The 20,307-nt window shown below is 45.4% G+C and overlaps 1 protein-coding gene across 1 annotated transcript; it reads right to left on the reverse strand.

The window, feature by feature from the left end:
* Positions 1-10,028: 10,028 nt before the first annotated feature.
* LOC141002716 (trace amine-associated receptor 13c-like) lies at positions 10,029-11,196 on the reverse strand. The gene is made up of 2 exons (XM_073474100.1): positions 11,024-11,196; positions 10,029-10,839 (listed from the first exon to the last, which is right to left on the reverse strand). Exons 1-2 carry the CDS (start codon positions 11,194-11,196, stop codon positions 10,029-10,031), a joined length of 984 nt encoding a protein of 327 aa, XP_073330201.1.
* Positions 11,197-20,307: the final 9,111 nt, after the last annotated feature.

Raw genomic sequence — 20,307 nt, forward strand, 5'->3', positions numbered from 1 at the left:
ATATCAACAGGTAAAATTCTATTTTTATAGTTTTTTTTTTTGTTTTGTTTTTTGTTTTTTTGGTCTTTTTTAGATTTTTTTTTGGGGGCGGGGACTTGAACTTATGTACATCTATCAAAATGGCATTGTTTGGGTTTTTTCAGTGTGTGGTATCTTTTATTGCAAGGCACGGCACACAGACCTACTCCACACTGACTGCACCTGAACTGTGTCTGGCGTCGCCCCTTAGGACGGGTGCGATCTGAGCAAACTACGCAATCCGGACGATCATCAGCATTGCATCAGCATTGATCAGCATTGCGGAGCCAGTGACGTTCAGTGAGCCGCTGTGGCATTTCTCCCCCTTCCACTGAAGGCCTTCCTCCCTTCTTGCCTTCCTTCTTGGAGTAACCCTCAAGTAAAGCAGTCACAATGTCCTGGATGAAGGCCTTCAGTGGTTTGTGTGGGCCAGGACTACACCGACTGTAGATGATGTGGGCATTGACCACACTGATGCTAAGAACCGCGTTGATAATGCGGTTGTACCATTTCCTGGATCGGTGTGGAAAGAGGTATGTTTTCATACGCTGATCAGCCGTATCAACTCCCCCCATAAAGGAGTTGTAACTGTCAACGCACTCTGGTTTCTTGATGTCACGAAAACCAGTCACATTTGCTTTTGAACGTATACGTTTCTGAACGCATGTGTTCCCGTGAACTGATGTCAGCATGGTGAGACGCTTTGTGTCATGCCACGCACAAGCCAGCAATTTGCCATGCCGCATGAACACAGGCTCATCTCCCCTTTTGGAAGGCAACTGAGCTGGTTTCAGGCCCCGTGGCATCCCTCGCCTGTTGCAGTTCACTGTCCCACACAGTCCCGTTCCGTTAGCTGCTAACTCGTTAGCTAAGGCTGGCGATGTGTAGTAACTATCCATATACACCTCATGCCCTTTTCCAACGTATGGAGCCATCAGCTTACGGACAATAAAATGGGTCACACCGAGATGATCATCCTCATCTGCTGTGTGTCCTGTATACATGGACCACTGTAAAACATAGCCTGAGCTAGCTTCACTCAGTACAAATGCCTTGTAGCCATATTTATCTGGTTTTTTGGGATTGTACAGTTTCAAGGTTGACCTCCCCTTGAATGCAATGGTCATTTCATCCAGGGAAAGTTCCTTGAGTGGACCATACATGGCTGAAAAACGGGGGATGACCATATCGAGTACTGGACGCACTTTGAATAATTTGTCATAGCCTGGCTGACCCCTCTCAACTTGCTCATCATTATTTGCAAAGTGGAGGAAAGAAAGGATGATCTCAAATCTGTTCCTTGTCATCACTTTGCCAAAGCCAGGTGTGTAACACGGCCAAAATCCTGCCCAGTTGTCCTCAATCTCAGGTTTTTCAACAAGCCCCATGCACAAATGAAGTGACATAAAGGCTTTCATCTCAGGGATGGTGACATCATACCAGCCATGATATCTGGAGTTTGGCTGAAGTTGGTGTGTGTCAATGTACTGGTGAGCATATCTGTTGGTTTCATTTGTGATGAGGTTCCAGAAATCCTCATCCAAAAACAGAGACAGGAATACACATGCACTAGCATCTGTGAGATCCTTGTCTCCACGATACCCCACAGGCTCATCAAAGTCCCTGATCCATTTTTGGAACACCTCCTCACTTCTCAAATACTCCCAGCCATCATCATCATTTACAGCCCTATTTTGATGACCCCCTCTGCCGCCCCCACGTCCCCTCCTTGCCCGATTTCTCCCACGACCGCGGCGGAGAAAACTCTCGCCGTGATCAGTATGTGATGCTTGTGTGACAGTGTCTGCAGCTGCAGCATCGTCAGAGTCACTCGTCTCTGACGAGCGATCGTCATCAGACGGCAAATCGTCCCCTTCTGAATCGCGATCAGCAAAGATCTGTGCAAGCACCTCATCTGCACTGTAAAGTCCTCTGGGCATTTTGTTTTTATTGAAAAAATCGCTATCTGTCTCGCTATCTATCCAACACGCTCCTGTCACCGCACCGCTCCGCTACTCTCTCCTCTCCCACTCTCCCGCTCAGGCGCTCCCACTCCGACAGCGGGTGTCGGGTTTCAAACTTTTTTTTCTCGGATATTTTGCATAGAAACACACCCCCAAATGACGTCAGGATTGAAGCTGAATCTATTGGCTATCTATTGGTAGCAAGCAGTAACATTACATTTAAAGATATGGGCTGTTTTAATGAGCAATGTTGCCTGTCGCAATAATGCGACTTTGGCGCCTAGAGGGTTAAAAAGTAAATTGTGTCCTTGCCTCTTTACATTGTTGAAATCAGATGCTGCCGGGCCCATATCGCTTCCCGGGGTGGGTCGAGGTTGACGGGTCCAGCATCCGGTTCCTCTGGTGGGGGGATGTGTTCTGGCAGTGGTATGCCATGGCGGTGTGCCACGTTGTGCAGGACACCACAGGCCAGCACAATGCGGCACACCTTCTCTGGTGTGTACAGCAACACCCCCCCCCCGACCTGTCCAGACAGCGCCAGCGCCCCTTCAGTTGGCCAATTGCCCTCTCCACCACTGCCCGAGTTCGGGAATGGAGGTCGTTGTACCTCCTCTTGTTCTGTGCCGGGGTTAGTGAGAGGGGTCAACAGCCACGTAGCCACGGTCCCCTGGAGTCAAATGAAGGAAGTATACAACATGTGAAATACTGCAGAAGTGCGCCGTGGCTACTGCAGTATGACATTTCCAACTTTACGCACGCGTTTATTGACACATACTGAACACAAGGAGACAATAAAGGGCTTGTTAGATAGCTCTGCTGCTCTATTTTCACCAGGGGAAAACAAATGCACATATTTGAATGCACGTGCCCAAATGGGCATTGTGCTGGTTTACATTCGGGGCGCAATTAAACAGATACATTTACTCACCGAGAAGCCACCCATCGCGCACCGTGCCAGCCTCCAGCCTGTTACCAACCATGCTATTGGTAAGAATGAACGAGTCATGCGTTGAACCAGGCCACCTTGCCACGATGTTGGTGAGCTGCATTTGCGCGTCACATTATTTGAACATTAATTGAATGAAAATGTTTCCTGTTCACAAAAACAAATTCATCCTGTGATGGCGCTTTTATAGCAACATGTGTGCAGTCAATAGCTCCGATTACATTAGGGAAACCAGCTCCTGCTGCAAATTGCGCTTTAATGTTGGCCTGTTCAACAACATTGTATGGGAATTTGATGTACCTGGATGACATTCTTATGATCCCGTCCCACACAGCTGGCATGGCTCGGCTCAGAGTGGACTGGTGCACTCCTGAATGGTCGACCAGTTCCCTGTGGAAGGCTCCTGTTGCCAGGAACCCCAGAGTGGTCGGCACCTGTGTGGGCACGAACAACCCCTGGCTCCTGGCTGTGTTCCGTTCTAGGGCCGGCCGCAGCTCTGCGCACAGCTCCAGTAACAATGGCCTCGGAAACCTAAAACGACTCATGAGCCAGTTGTCGTCATTCGCCAACAGATCCTCCCGTTCTCTGAACACCCTCTCACGTCTGACATTACCATTTGCGATGTCTTCTAACAAGGCCAAGGCTGCCATTGTTAATGCCATTTTTTCATCACTTTGCGCAGGCTTTTATATCCATCCATATGATTGCAAACACGTGTGTGTTAATTGTCCATTAATGTGTCTCCGATGTGCACATTACTCTGTGGACTAATTGTTTTCACATGATTAACAATTTCCCAGCATCACCTCAAAGTGTCGCCAAAGGAACAATGGCTGTAGAAACGTGCGTACGCCAGCCATGAAGCTGGCGTGGGGCACCGCATATTTCCACGGTCATTTCACTTTTGATACATCTGACTGTTGGCGTGGAAAATGACGTATGCCACGTTTTTGTGCGTACGCAACATTGATACACGAGGCCCCAGGACTGGGCAAATGAGTTGAATCTGTTTTTTAACAGATTCGACTGTGCCACCTCTCCCTCCCCCACTCACCAGAGCTCAGACCCTACTGTGCTGTCACACCCCCCCCCCGCCTCTCCCTCCAGTACACCTCCGACACCCCCACACCACGCCACCCCCCTCCACTTCCTCCCTGAATGACCGACACACCCCACCCCCGACCCATCTCAACAGGAATCACTCCAGGGTCCCATCAACACCCCCAGCCTCCTCATAACAGCAGACCAAGTGAGGAAGGTGCTGAGGAAGACCAGGTGAGGAAGGCTACTGGCCCTGATGGCATCAACTCCAGACTGCTGAAGGACTGTGCAGATCAGCTCTGTGGAGTTCTCCTGCACATCTTCAACTTGAGCCTCAGTCTGGAGAGAGTTCCTCTCCTGTGGAAAACATCCTGCGTGGTTCCTGTCCTCAAGACTGCGCACCCCAGGGAGCCCAACCACTTCAGGCCAGTGGCTTTGACCTTGCACCTCATGAAGACCATGGAGAGGATTGTTCTCGCCCACCTTCGACACCTTGTGAACAGTGAAATGGACCCCCTGCAGTTTGCTTATTGACCTGGCATTGGTGTGGATGACGCTGTCATCTACCTGCTGCACAGGTCACTTTCACACCTGGAGAGCACCGGGAGCACTGTGAGAGTTTTTTGACTTCTCCAGTGCTTTCAACACAATTCAACCATCACTGCTCAGGGGGAAGCTGGAAGGAGCTGGAGTCGACTGCCACCTGGCTGCATGGACCACCGACTACCTCACAAACAGACCGCAGTATGTGAGGCTCCGTGACTGTGTGTCTGATGTGGTAGTCTACACCACGGGAGCTCCACAGGGTACAGTGCTCTCTCCTTTCCTCTTCACACTCCAACATCTGACTTCAGTTACAACACGGACAGCTGCCACCTCCAGAAGTTCTCCGATGACACAGCCATCGTTGCACGTGTGGTACAGGTACAGGAAGTACAGGAAGGTCATCACCAACTTTGTCGCCTGGTGTGAACTGAACCACCTGCGCATCAACGCCAGTAAGACAAAGGAGGTGGTGATCGATTTCAGGAGAAAGGCTCCTCAAACCGCACTGGTGAACATCCAGGGTTTGGACATTGAGATTGTAGAGGAGTACAAATACCTGGGTGTTCACATAAACAATAAACTGGACTGGACACAAAACACTGATGTCCTGTACAAGAAGGGCCAAAGTCGTCTCCATCTGTTGAGGAGACTGAGGTCCTTTGGTGTGTGCAGGTCACTGCTAAAAACTTTTTATGACTCTGTGGTAGCATCAGTGGTCTTCTACGCTGTGGTCTCCTGGGGCTGTGGAAGCTCAGTGAGAGACAGAAAGAGACTCAATAAGCTGGTTAAAAGGGCTGGCTCAGTCTCGGACTGTCCTCTGGACTCCATTGAGGAGGTGGGTGAGAGGAGGATGTTAGCCAAGCTGACATTGATTATGGACAACCCCTCTCACCCCCTACATGAGACTGTGGGGGCCCTAAGCAGCTCCTTCAGTAACAGACTGCTCCATCCACAGTATAAAACTGAACGCTACCGCAGGTCGTTCATTCCATCTGCAGTCAGACTGTACAACAACAAAAACTCTTAATGTAGCACCATAAGCACCTTAAACACCTCCATATCTTGCACTATTACCACTTCTACCCAGTAGGTGATATGAGGGGGGATGCCGTCCCCCTTGTTAGCAAAATTACCAAAAAGCATCCCCCTTGTTAACCTGCCATCACTCTCCATCCCCTAGTAGCAGATAGTGGCCGCGATCAGCTCAGGCGCACAGTAGAGTCAAGCCGTGCACAGCTGCTTTGCGTTCCGGCTGCCTAGTCTATTTTGACGGAAGCCGCAACAAGCTGCAAAGAGCAGATCACGCCGGCAGGAAGTCAGAGACACAGGAACGGCATAGAGCATCCGGTCAATTTTCAAAATAAAACACCCTGTGCAGAGTCCCGATTGTAAAAAAATGAAAAATGACCAGATCAACAAAATTTGAGCAAGTCAACAAAATCGGGCAGACAAAAGGCTCGGCTTCTGAAACGTTCCCGCTGGGGTTCTCTCAAATGATTTTCACAGAGAACACAGACTTGTTCTTTATTCATAGACTCCACTCTAAGGCTGCACAAAAACTGACATTGCGATTTATTATTTTCTTGCGATATATATTGCGATATTAAAAAAATAGAAGAATTTTCACCAGATGACTTGAATAGCTCTATTTGGAAAGAATTTGGTTGATTCACAATGACACCATTGTATTCATATAATACCCTTCTATTAATCCAAGCTAACGTCAATGATCTAATGTCATACTCTAAAATAGGGGGGTTCATCTGTAATTGCAGCCGTTTTTGAATTTATTTTGAAATACGTGCTTTTATTTTTAAATGAGATAAACTGGAAGTGGTATCTGTTAGCTCCGTACACTTCACTTGTTAGTTCGGTTTTCTTTTTTATCACTCCATGCTTCTTGGTGTTTGCTACAGCTGTGTGCACGTGGTTTTATGAGAAGTTTATGTTGAAGAAACAGATGTTTTGACTGTGAAGATTGCCTCTGGGGGATGACTCTGCCGTTGGTTGAGAAGCAGGCTAAAGTGGTCAGCATTACCCTATGTATTCTTTATCGGTATTAGCTACAGTGCTAAGCAATGCTATTTCTGTAATGATTGCAATAGCTGATGTTGTCTTTTATTTTGTTTACCTGAACTTTAGTTCTACGGTGTTAATAAACATCTGTGAAGGAAACTGGAGTCTAGTATCCAATCAATGGGCGGCATATCATCTGTTCATCTGATCAAAATAGAGCGTTAGGGATGGAAGTCTCTTTAGCCAGCCTGTTGTGCAGTGCATTATAGGTGGAATAAGATGATGCACAGAAGAGAAAAAAAATGCAACAGTGACACTTTTGACACTGTAGTGGACTTAGCTTTTAAGCTAGAGATTTCAATGAATCCGTTATTACCAAATACACCATGGTGGCTTACTGGGAAAGGGGTGAAACGTCGCTCCAAAGTTGAACTGTTTTACCGCGAGTGAACTTTGAAGGGGGGACTTTAAATATCACCTGTCCTGCAATGTGACTTTTGCGCATGCGTCGTAATGGCGATGTTCAAACGATATATCGTGCAGCCCTACTCTACTCCCTTTGCTGGTTATATCAGGGGTGCAAATATTTCATGTTTATTTTCATTAATGTTCAAGTTTTTTCAGAAATGAGTTTTTTCTGACAGTTTAATATCAATAGTAACTTTGCTATTTATGTTCTATAACTAAAAGTTACTTTTTGTAAGTGTTTTTAGTGTGTCTGTTCAGAACATAGTGGCTTATGTTATGTTGGTAATTGTCATTTTTGTGCTGGTTTATAGTTGAACCATTATTGAGGTAGCTGTTACATTTCCTGACACCAGCTGTTTTATCCCTGTTGAAGCGCACTCTGCTGGACAAACTATGTCATTACACCAATTTTAAATTACCCCAAACATATTTTTCTGCATTATAGTTTTTAAATATAAGGTTTTCATATTGGTGCATATCGGACAATATTACGCCGATACCGATATATCTGTGATAGGCTAATATCGGCTGATAAAATCGGCCTACCAATAAATCAGTCAGGCTCTACTATTTTGCACAATGTTCATTGTGTGTCCTTCAAGGAATTTAGATGGTAAAAAATTCCAAGGGGTCATGTAACTTAAAATGACCCTGCATGTAGTGTATTGTGAGAAACATGAGAAAACCCTGCCTGAATAAACTCAGTGTACTGCATACAATTTAAAGGTGCATTTACTCATTACTTTAATACAGTTATAAAAAGACAATTGTAGTAGGGAGAGAAGGAAGATAACTGGATCAATTGGAATTGTAGAATTAGAAATGTCACAGTTATGGTTAAGGCGTCCTGCAACAATGTCCTTTGGGAGGTGTACATAGGTGTGTCAGGGCAGGGTGGTGCTCCAATTGGGCCATTCCCCTGTTAAAAATTAACAAATCACCTACTGCTTGTCATAATCCCCAGTCCACACATGCTGAGCCGATACAGTAGACAGACTGCATGCCAAAGAAGTTTATGGCGGCTTACAGGCTGGACACACTGGATGCATGTGCAGCGCTGCTGTGTGGCGTTACCTCTCGTGTTGACATTGGATGCCTGAGACGTGCTTCTCATGCACGTGTCAAGCGTGGCTGCTGCGTCGTGTCATCTAGAAATTCAGAGTCTTGCCTATTTTTACCGCGACACTCGCGCAGTTCTTGGCAAAAATCAACCTGAAAACGACCTAGACAGTCATGGACATCATACCAGCATTTTAAGACAGTTTTAATGTCTGTATGTGTAGAATATGTCACAGACATGAAGAGAATACACACTACAGGTGAGGGGCAGTTATTTTCCTGTGTACTCTTTCTTTCACTCTCACTTTCTCTTCCTCGCTCCCTTTTGTTCCCCCTCCAGCTTTCTCACCTTTTCAAAATCACGTCATCATATTCATCAAAAATTATCAAAGGCAAACTCCATGTAAACAGATAGGGCAGGCAGGAGCTGTGCTGCAGCAGCTGCCACGCAGCCTTTGTGAACCCAAACACGCAAGTGAGCAGCAGCAGCTCTGTAACGCAGCAGCCAGGCAGTACACAGGAATCCAGTGTGCCCAGCCTGTTAGTGATTGGCCCATTCTCTAGCCCTCCATTCCCAGCATCAACAGCCTTATCCCCAGTCTGGATTTTCCTATGCCATCAACCTCATCCATCTCACCTGTCATGGTGCCTGGTTGGCCAGAGCAAATATCATTATTGCCTTCAAATTTCTGCCCAGATTTCCTAAAGTTCTTTGAGGTGTTTTCTGGAAAGGTTCTTTCTATTTCGGTGTCCATCTCACCTTTTGGTGCAAGAGCAGCCCAAAACAACTTAACAATCACCAATTTCCACATATCATTCACTTTCTGGATGACTTTCTCACTGTATCTCCTTATACATTACAAATGTCCTCCTTGCCCTCCGATGTACCAAGCATCAGCTTCTCTCCCTGCTTGCACACCTAAATTCCGGGGACGGCCTTCCATTCCGAAACACCGCTGTTCCGAATCCGACTTTCAAGTTCCAATTACTTCCCAATAGGGTTAGGGTTGGGGTCAGGGGTTCCCCATAGCCTTTTCGGAATAGTGGGGTCTTTAGAAAAAATGGGAAACCCTGCCATTACGAAGAATGGAAGTCTATTTTCGGAACAGCAGGGTTTCGGAAAGGCGGGGTGTAACCCTAAATTTCACCATCATCCTTCAATGTCGTTCCAAAGGAGGGGAGGAGAATGTGCACAGCCCCACCAGATGCATACAAAGGCCAACAACCCCAAGACCCATGGTTGATGTCCGCCATGATCAAGTGGATCACTTCCCAGCTTTTCACAGACGAGGGAAGGTGCAGGCCATAAAAAATTAAATATATACAGGAAATGAGGGGAATTGTTCGTAGAGTTCCCAGCATTATGGAAAACCTGGACCCATAAAACTTTCTCCAGTGTTCAGTTGTGTATGCATCATTTGAGAAAATGAAATTGCTGTGTTGTTTTGTTTTTATGTAATCTTCAGTGCACAAAAAGTTCAATATGTTCATCATGAAATGTTCCGTTTTTGTGTCACTTTTTTATGAGATTGCTTTGTTATGAGATTACTAAACTGGATTGGTAAAAATGAATAAAATCAACTTTAAAAGTGCTATGTGTAATGTAAATGACCAAGGAATACAACAATGTATAATTTATCTACATCAAATTGAACATTAATATGTTTATCATTTGGGCTCTGTTTATACCTTAATAGGGCAACGTATCCTTGGAGATACAACTCATAAGATCCAAAATACTGAATATATGTATATTTTGAATGTGGAAATATTTTTCTTAGGGCCTACAGAGATGAGTGATGACATTAAATTATTTTTTGCGACTTAGTTTCCACTCCTGCCTGTTTTAGGGGTAGCATAAGCAATGTAAAGACAAACGTGATTCACAGCATTTAATTACTCTTCACCGTGACATGTACGTTTGTCTATTCATGCTCAGGGTCTCATTTCAGGCCCCATGCAGAGTGTCTCTACAGTATGTTTGCCTCACTGGAGTCAGGCTGCAGTATCTTAAATGTAACTATGAGCTTAATTGATTTTCTTAACCAGGGATAACAAAAGGCATAAACCACAGGATTTAGACAGGAGTTAAAATCATACAACCAGAAAATAAAGGCAGCAGATGAAGCATTAAGCACACTATCTTGGCCTGTAAGAGCAACACAATAATATGGGCAGAGACATATTAGAAACAAAACTACAACAACACCAAGAGTCCTGGCTGCTTTCATTTCAGATTTCTTTGCAGTTACTTTCCCTGATTGTGTGACAGCTGCAATATGAGACCGCATGGCACGAGCCTGAGACACAGCCACCACAAATACTCTCATATACAAAACAACAATAACAGTAATGGGAACAATGAAGGAAAAAGTGAGATCTGCAAGTCCAGCAATGTAGTTAATGAAAAATATACACTCCCCAATGCAGGAGTGATACCTGCCTGGTTCTTTCATTATATCCTTCAGGATCAGACTTTGAAAAATTACAGAGCATATCCAACACAGACAAACACACACCTGAACTCTTTTTTGTGTGATTTCACTGGAGTAATGCAGGGGATGACAAATAGCCACATAGCGGTCAACAGATATGAGCACCATGGTTCCTACTGAGGCAGAGGCAATAACATATGCTAGATACTGATACACAGTGCACATGAGGTCACCAAGGTACCAGCAGCCGTCTACGACGACAATTTGAAAGAACACAAGGAGACCAATGAAGAAATCTGAGACAGCCAGAGAGAGGAGGAGGAGGTTGGTGGGAGTGTGGAGCTGCCTGTAAAGGAAGAACAGCATGAATTTATCATTATTAATCATATCAATCATCATTCAGATAACAGATGATCGAGCACATGACTGAAATACGATCAGATTACTATCAAAAAAATCTGATTGTCACAGTTTAAATGTCAATACTTTTTACTACTATTCATTAGTTTATTAAATTAATGAATGTCTACTTGAAGTGGGAGATGGAGATGATGACCAGCAGGTTAAGAGCTGCAGTGAGCAGAGAGCTGAAGGAAAGCAGAATGTAAATCGGCATGGTCTCAAAGTGAGGACGTATTGGCTTCCTGCAGGAGCTGTTGAAGAGTTGTGGAAAGCAGAGTTCAGTTCCCTCCAAGGTCTCCATCACCAGAGAGAGGAGAACCTGCTGAGCTCTGGCAGCTTTTTGACCAAAGCTTTCTGTCATACAACTAATTTATCACTATCCTTCCAGCCCAGCCCTCCTTCCTCCTCACCTCTGCTGCTTTGTTCCTCTCCATAGAGATTTAAGTATTAGGCCTTCTTTGTTCCTCCACCTCAATGTTGGTGACTTTGGTTTATGTTTAAATCCACCTTTGGCCATCTGCCAGATGTCACAGGTCAAAGTTGGCTGAGCTTAAGTGGTAAATGTCGCTCTTTGTGAGAGTACATTCTTGCCCTAATCTTTGTGCACTTGAGATTATCCCAGCTGGTAGAAATCCCATGAACTTGTTATTCCTGGAAATGTATGTAAAATTATCACAAAACACCTATCCCAGTCTAGCCCAAAGTAAATATAAAGCTGTTGGTGAACCATTTGGAGTACAGACATGGTTTGGGGCTCTCTTGAAAGGTTATTAAGATTACATCTTTTAATCCAAAAATAAGCCTGAAGATGATCTGTAACGGCCTCTATCAGCTGGAAGACACAATGGGCCCTATTTAGACAGTCTATAGCGCTCGGTCTAAAGCGTTGCACGCTAGTGCATTTAGGGCGTGTCCAAGTCCATTTTGCTAGTTAAATGATAGATAATCTGCAAGCAGGTGCACAGAGGTAGTATTTTGACTCTGAATTAGTCATGGGTGTGTTTTGGGTGGAACATAAATCAAACTAATCTGAGTGTCGTCTCCCATTCCCTTTAAGAGCCAGGTGAGCCAGGGCCTGACACATTAAACAGTGGCATTCATCTTTGCTGAGGGAAAGGGATGTGGTCCTCGGCTGGTGGACCCTCTGCCCCGCCGTTTCAATCATCTGTCCCATCAACAACTCTGTTTGACTGCATATGAAAAAATACAGATATTTAACTGAGGAGGAGGAGAAGTGCTGCTGCTGCGTCCCTCTGTGTTTGCAAGGATCTCGGTTCGTAGATCAGACGAGTCATAAAAAGTATCATCCTGATCAATAACCGGTGGGATGAGAGGGGAGAAATATGTCCTTAATGAGGAAAATATTAATGACATTACCTGCAGCAACTCTCCAGCAGCAGAAACTATATGTGTATCTCTACATTAACATGCGCATTTGCGCACATGGAACATCTGATAAACTTCATTGATTATTTAAAACTCCTAACTCGTTTCCTTTGGAGAGTTTATAACTACAGCTTTTAGTTTGTCATGCTATTTGATACAGTACATGACTGCATTCACGGAAATGTTTAAATTAACTGAAAGCAGCCTCTCAACTCATAAAATCAGAGTGTATGAACGGTGTCAACCCATCAGTGTAGGCGCATCTGATGTGCTCTTTAAATAGCAGGAAACAGACTGCGCTTTTGACTTTAGACCAGCATTTTGTTCGTCCATGGCACAGTCACTTTCCGCTGCCTCAAGATAGAAATCCGTCATCAGCAAGCCTGACCACACCTCATTTAAGACAAACGCCAAGGAGCGCATGGGTGGGTGCAAGTAGATGTGCTATTTACACAGTGTGGGCGCTGGGCGTGAAAATGACAGCTGTGTCGGTCTGAAAACTAGCAAAGAGCGCTTTGTGCTGAGTGTAAGATAGAATGGGTCCACATCATGTAGTCTTACATGGTCCAAGTTCAATTTACTAACAATATTACTGAAAATGGGCTCTTAACACTTATAGACTCTCAACAAATATCCAGGCGCTTGGCAAAACAATGCTATTGTACGGGCAAAAACTCATTATAGTTCTTTATTTCCTTATTTACTTTAACTTTGTGCATATAAAATAGTCAAAGGTGCTTAAAGCCTATTAAAAGAAAAAAAGTGCATAAAACTATATTAACTTGATTTTAAAAATGTATAGCTTTAAAAACAGAAATAAACTACATATTACTGGATTTAAAATCTCAGCTGTAGTTTTGGCTACATGATGCATCAATCATTCGGAGGCTTGTGTGTAAGTGGCTCAGGAGAGAGGATCACTCATTGGTTATTGTAGGCTCTAGGGCGGACATAGAAGCTCATATCTGCTCAAATGAGCTGTCAATCAAATGGCTGCCATCTCAGGATCTCCGGTGGAGAGGGATAATGGTGTCTGCGAGGAGTTGTTTGACAGATAAAAGCATGAATAAGCATCCGTGATCGCGACACCAAGTGTTACAGGCCTCGTGTTATGTTCATATTATGTTTGTTTGCCTGCTTGTGCTTTTGTTTTTGTCCAGGCCCTCTCACTTCCTGGTGCTGATCGTGGTCACATGGCCTCCTGCTTAAAAGAGCAGGCCACACCTCTTTCTCCCTCTCTCACACTCCCATTGACAGCAGGCTATGCTGCAGCATCCCTGGCTGCTCATCCCTTTGTTCTGTTTTCTGTGTTTTCTTACATTAATAAACCGCCTTGCACTTAGTTTTGGTCCCCCTTGTTTCATTGTGTTGCTTCCCTGGAGCAGGGGATGTAACATAATGGGGGCTCGTCCATTTTTGATCATTTTCCCCTAGATTTTTGTTGGTTTCTTGGTGTTCCTTTGTTGCTTGGTGGAGTGTGGTGGTTGTGTGCTTCTCTCCTTTTTGGTTGGTTTTGGTTTGGTGAGTATTGTTGTCATTTGTGGGTCACATATTCCAGTGCTAGAGCTCCCTGGTTATGTAGAGTTGAGTGTTCCAGCTGGACTTTGGTCCTTCCATCGGTTCACTCTTTTGTTATTTTCCCTTTTTTGTTTTCGAGGGTATCCTGGGTAGGGGCACGCTTCAGGTTTCTGCAGCTAGCTGTGTTTTGGCTTTCTGCGGGGCTTTGGTTTCTGCGTTTAAAGCCGCCTCAAGCCTGGTAACCTCAGAAGATATTTAGGTTCAGTTTGGTTAGGCAGGTGCCCAGGGTTGCTTCACTATACTCTGTGTTGCACTGGTTTTGTGGTTTACACTTGACAGCATGCTTCCTGTTTGTTTGTCTGGGGGGAGGGAAGAGAGAGAGCATTTGTGTTAAGTTAGGTGAGTTGTGCCTGGAGTGGCACCATGTTGGGTCCATGATCCTAACTTTAGTGAGTTCAGTGGCTTCTGTGTAGGTGAACTTCACCCTGTGTGTGTGTTTTGTGCCTTTGGGCATAACCGTGATTACTAGCAGGCTCAGTCGTGTGCCTGTGTGGGGCAAGTAATCTTTTGTGCTGCTTTGGTGGCTTTAAGGGTGAGAGTTGTATATTGTGGTAGATGATGGTGTGGCCATCTTGTGTAGTTTAGCCACTTTGTGTCAGCTGTGTGCTGTGTTGGATCCGTCTTGTGTTCTGTGCTGTATGCATAGTTAACAGGCAGCGGTGGTTGCTCTGTGAGAAGCCCCATTTGTGTTTTGACTTGTTTGGTTTGTTTTCTAAGCTAGTAGTAAAGTTTAACTTTGCTTGTTAAACGATGGCATCTCTTGATGACTTCCTTGCGCAGCCATGTGAAGAGCTCCTCGAGGAGTTCACAAAAGAACAGCTCCTTCAGCTTGCGTCTAGTTATGGTATTGACATTTCTGCCGAAGACAGGAAGCTGAAAAAATATTAAAAATGCCATTAGGAAGGAGCTCATGAGTAGCAGTGTGTTGAAGCCGTCTCCTCCAGTGGCTGAGTTTGTATTGCCCGTGTCCCCTGTTGCATCCGAGGCTGCAATCCAGCTACGTCATAGGGAGTTAGCTTTAAAGGAGAGAGAGCTGGAGGAAAGGCGAGACCAGCTCAGACTAGAGGAAAAGAAAATGCTGTTAAAGCATGAACGATTGTTGAAGGAGATTGAATTGAAACATGCCTCTTTACCAACCAGACCTGCATTTAACGTGGCCAGCCAGATTAAACTTGTTCCCCCTTTCCAGAAAAGGGATGTTGAAAGATTCTTCCCCCACTTTGAACGTGTAGCAGCTACCTCAGAGTGGCCAAAAGAGTCGTGGACGCTGCTTCTGCAGAGTGTCCTGGTTGGCAAGGCGCAGGAAGCTTATTCCTCCTTGGCAATTGATCAAAGCTTGGACTATGATCTGGTTAAGGAAGCCATCTTGAAGGTGTATGAGCTGGTTCCAGAGGCATATCGCCAGCGTTTCAGAGGTTCTATTAAGCAGGATAAGCAAACCTATGTGGAGTTTGCACGGGAGAAAGAAGGCCTATTTGATAGGTGGTGTTCTTCCCAGAAGGCTGAGTCCAGAGAGCAGCTTCGGCAGCTCATGTTGTTAGAGGAATTCAAGAATTGTGTGCCACCGCCTGTGTGTGTGTATTTGAATGAGCAGAAGGTGACAACATTGAACCAAGCTGCTGTGTGTGCGGATGAGTTTGTCCTCACGCATAAGGCTGTTTTTCAAGGACACCATTCTCCTGGCAGGGGGAGGAGGGTACCCTTTAAAGGCAGTAAACCAACTTCTCCGCCTGGAGGGCCCTCTCTTACTCCCCCGTCAGACCGGCTGTGTTTCTATTGCAAGAAGCCTGGACATGTTGTTGCTGATTGCAGTGTGCTAGTTAAAAAACAGAGGTCTGCCAAGCCAGTAGCCTTTGTAAAGGTGGAGAATGCACCTTTGGGGCCACCTGGTGACCTCTCTGAAAAGGTGCTGGCAGGTTCCTCCTCATTTTTAATGGATGGTTTTATGTCTTTAACTTCTGCTCCTGAGACGAAATATCCAGTTAAAATATGGCGAGACACTGGAGCTTTTCAGACTGTGGTGCTCCAGGATGCCCTCCCCTTTACTGAGAGTTCTTTTCTTGGGACTTATACGTTGGTGAAGGGGTTTGGTGACAGGGTTTTGAGCCTTCCTCTACACAAACTCACTCTTGACTCAGGGTTGGTATCCGGTGAAGTTGTCGTTGCTCTCTCCCAGCAGCTTCCAATTGATGGTGTCTCACTGCTTCTAGGAAATGATCTTGCTGGTGGCAAAGTTTGCGCTGCTCCCAAAGTGACCTCTAATCCTCATTTAAACAGTCCTGACGATTTACAGCAAGTTTATCCAGGTATTTTTCCTGCTTGTGTCATCACCCGTGCCATGTCCAGGCAAGTGAAAGGTGAAGCCACTGTGTCTGACCCATTCGATCTTTCAGATACATTTATGGCAAAAGGTGGTTTGGATTTGGCTGGGTTTGGTAAAACAATGCCCTCTCATGCTCAGTTGGTGTCGGAACAGAAGGCAGATCCCACTCTGTGCAGTCTGTTTAAAGAAGCTGTAGCAGAGAATGACCTTACTGATGAGGCCTGTGGTTACTTCTTCAGTAATGGGGTTTTGATGAGGAAGTGGACTTCCCCTAGGGTTTCAAGTCAAGACGACTGGAGCAGTGTATTTCAGATTGTTGTTCCGACCTGTTTCAGGACTGAGATACTGCATTTGGCTCATGATCATTGCCTTTCTGGTCACAAAACTTGCAATCGTGTGCTAAGGCATTTCTATTGGCCTGGTATTAAGACTGATGTTTCCCTGTATTGTAAATCATGTCATGTGTGCCAAATGGTTGGTAAACCAAACCAAAAGATCCCTGCAGCTCCTCTTCACCCTATCCCTGCTGTTGGGGAGCCCTTTGAACGCGTTTTGATTGATTGTGTTGGACCTCTGCCGCGCTGCAAATCTGGCAACCAATATCTTTTGACCATTATGTGTGCTGTAACTCGGTTTCCAGAGGCAGTTCCCCTGAGGAAGATTACAGCACCAGTTATTTCTAAGGCCTTGGTTAAGTTTTTCACCTTGTTTGGCCTTCCAAAAGTTGTTCAATCGGATCAAGGCTCAAACTTTATGAGCCGGACCTTTTCTCAGGTTCTCAAACAGTTGTCTGTTCAACATTGTACCTCCTCTGCATATCACCCAGAGTCTCAGGGTGCCCTAGAGAGGTTCCATCAGACTCTCAAAACCATGTTGAAAGCTTACTGTTTGGAGTTTGTGAAAGATTGGGATGAGGGGATACCCCTACTGTTGTTTGCTATTAGAGAGGTGGCCCAAGAGTCTACAGGGTTCAGTCCAGCAGAACTTGTGTTTGGGCATACTGTGAGGGGCCCTTTGAAGCTCCTGAAGGAGAGATGGCTGGGTAACGACTCTAGCCCCACCAACAATCTGCTTGACTATGTTAGTGACTTTAGGTTCAAGCTTACTAGAGCTTGTGAGCTTGCCAAGTCAAACTTATGTGTTGCACAGGGAAAGATGAAGAAATGGTTTGACAGTAGGGCTAGACATCGAGTTTTCTCTCCTGGTGACCCGGTCCTTGTGTTGCTTCCCCTACCTGGGTCGGCCTTGCAAGCTCAGTACAGTGGTCCCTACGTGATAGAGCGACAAGTCGGGTCATGTGACTATCTGGTTAACCCTCTAGGCGCCAGAGTTTATTTAGGAAAATATTCTGTTTGGATTGTAAGATTTCAAAAGGCTGTAGCTTGGAAGTGGTGAGAGATAAATTCATAGTGTAAATGAGAAAAATATTCATAATGACCTAAAGTTTGTGATGGGAGTAAATTTAATCATCTAATTTGCATATTGTGACGTCACCAGGTGACTGAAAGTAACTTTCAGTAAAACTGATTTTTGAACATATTTACACAGAAAAAAAATATTTATATTGTCATCTCATCCTCAAAATAAAGGAACAGGAGTTTGATTGGAGTAAATTTACTAATCTAATTTGTATGTCACCAGGTAAAATTCAGTAAAACGGAATTCTGAACATATTTACACAGTAGATTTTTTTTTTTTCATCCTCTCATCCTCAGAGTAAATGAACAGGAATCTGATAGGAGTAAATGTCCTAATCTAACTTGTAAAAAGAAAAGAAAACTCGCTGTGATCAGCGTGTGTTGCTTGTGTGACAGTGTGCGCAGCTGCAGCATCGTCAGTCACTCGTCTCTGACGAGCGATCGTCATCAGAGGGCAAATCGTCCCCTTCTGAATCGCGATCAAAGATCTGTGCAAGCACCTCATCCGCACTGTAAAGTCTTTTGGGCATTTTGTTTTTTATTACAAAAATCGCTATCTGTCTCTCGATCTGTCCAGCACACTTCCGCCACTGCTCCGCGGCTCTCTCCTCTCCCACTCTGCCCGCTTAGCCGCTGCCGCTCCGACAGCCGGTGTCGGGTTTCAAACTTTTTTTTCTCAGGTATTTTGCATAGAAACACACCCCCAAATGACGTCAGGATTGAAGCTGAATCTATTGGCTATCTAGTGGTAGCAAGCAGTAACAGCACAAGGCAGTAGATTTAAAGATATGGGCTGTTTTAATGAGCAATGTTGCCTGTCGCAAAATTGCGACTTTGGCGCCTAGAGGGTTAAAACTCCAGATCGTAGGCGTAAAACTCGTCTGTGTCATGTAAACCTTCTGAAACCATATTTTGCTCGCAGCTCGACTGTTTCACCTGTGGTAAAGTCTTTTGCAGTGCTAAACGTTCCCCCTGCACTGAGTGTTGTTCCCCCTGACCCAGCTCGACCTGCTGTTGATGAGTTCACCAACTCAGGTGAGGCTTTTCAGATCCGGCTGCCAAACTCAAAGGTCCTGGCTGGTCTGAACAATCATTTGCTCTACCTATCACCCGCTGAGCGAGCTGACATCACACACCTAATTGAGCATCATCCCTGTCTGTTCTCTGACGTCCCCACTTGTACCAGTGTGCTTCATCATGACATTGATGTGGGTGATTCAGCCCCTATTAAACAACATCCATATAGGGTAAACCCCACTAAGCGTCAGCTGTTAAGTAAAGAAGTAGCTTATATGCTCGATCATGGTATTGCTGAGGCTAGCTCCAGCGCTTGGAGTTCACCCTGCCTGCTGGTAGACAAGTCTGATGGGTCCCTACGTTTTTGCACAGATTTCCGTGAAGTCAACGCCATCACCAAGCCTGACTCTTTCCCTCTTCCTCGTCTGGATGGCTGCATTGACCGCGTTGGTTCGGCCCGATTTGTGACGAAGCTGGATCTCTTGAAGGGGTACTGGCAGGTGCCTTTGACCCCACGGGCATGTGAGATATCTGCCTTTGTTACCCCTGATAGCTTCTGTCAGTACAAGGTTATGGCTTTTGGAATGCGCAACGCCCCTGCAACTTTCCAGAGGTTGGTTAACCAGGTTTTGGAGGGGATTGCAGGATGTGAGGCATACCTGGATGACCTGGTCATTTATAGCAGTACTTGGGGTCAGCATGTTCAGCAACTGTGGGAGGTGTTTGGTCGGCTTGCTGCTGCCAATTTGACGTTAAACCTCTCAAAGTGTGACTTTGGTCGTGCTACGGTGTCATACCTGGGTAAAGTTGTTGGCTGTGGTGTTGTTAGACCTATTGATGCTAAGGTGGAGGCCATTTTGAACTTTGGTACTCCCTCTACTCGGAGAGAACTGAAAAGGTTTCTTGGAATGACAGGCTATTATAGGAGTTTCTGCTGTAATTTTGCCACTGTTGCTGTTTCTTTGACCAACCTGTTAAGTCCTAAGGTCCCTTTTGTCTGGACAGAAAAGTGTCAGGTTGCCTTTGAACATCTCAAAGCGTTGCTTAGTAATGCTCCGGTCCTTGCTTCTCCAGATTTTGACAAGCCCTTTAAGTTAGCCGTTGATGCTAGTGATGCAGGTGCTGGGGCTGTCCTGCTACAGGATGATGCCCATGGGGAGGAGCATCCTCTGTGCTACTTCTCTAAGAAGTTTGATGTCCACCAGAAGCACTACTCAACTATTGAAAAAGAAGCTTTTGCGTTAATTCTTGCTTTAAAACATTTTGATGTCTATGTTTCAGGTGCCCCCCTGTTGGTGTACACCGATCATAATCCCTTGGTATTTCTCAACAGCATGACTGGCACCAACCAACGACTCATGCGGTGGAGTCTTTTTCTACAGGGGTATGACCTCAAGATTTGCCATGTTCGTGGCCGGGACAATGTCCTGGCTGATGCCCTCTCAAGGTCCTGAGGGTCTTTTGCCTTATTTCTGTTATTGTTAGGTTGTCCCTGGGCAACCATATTAAGGGTGGGGGTGTTACAGACCTCGTGTTATGTTCATATTATGTTTGTTTGCCTGCTTGTGCTTTTGTTTTTGTCCAGGCCCTCTCACTTCCTGGTGCTGATCGTGGTCACATGGCCTCCTGCTTAAAAGAGCAGGCCACACCTCCTTCTCCCTCTCTCACACTCCCATTGACAGCAGGCCAT

The sequence above is a fragment of the Pagrus major genome, chromosome 9 (assembly GCF_040436345.1).
Source record: "Pagrus major chromosome 9, Pma_NU_1.0".
Taxonomy (NCBI): domain Eukaryota; kingdom Metazoa; phylum Chordata; class Actinopteri; order Spariformes; family Sparidae; genus Pagrus; species Pagrus major.

What these genes read in the sequence shown, in the direction of transcription:
- LOC141002716 (XM_073474100.1), bottom strand. Translation starts at nt 11,196, where the DNA reads ATGGAGACCTTGGAGGGAACTGAACTCTGCTTTCCACAACTCTTCAAC. An exon ending in ATCTCCATCTCCCACTTCAA is followed by an intron (nt 10,840 to 11,023) that starts GTAGACATTCAT and finishes CTTCCTTTACAG; the next exon opens with GCAGCTCCACACTCCCACCA.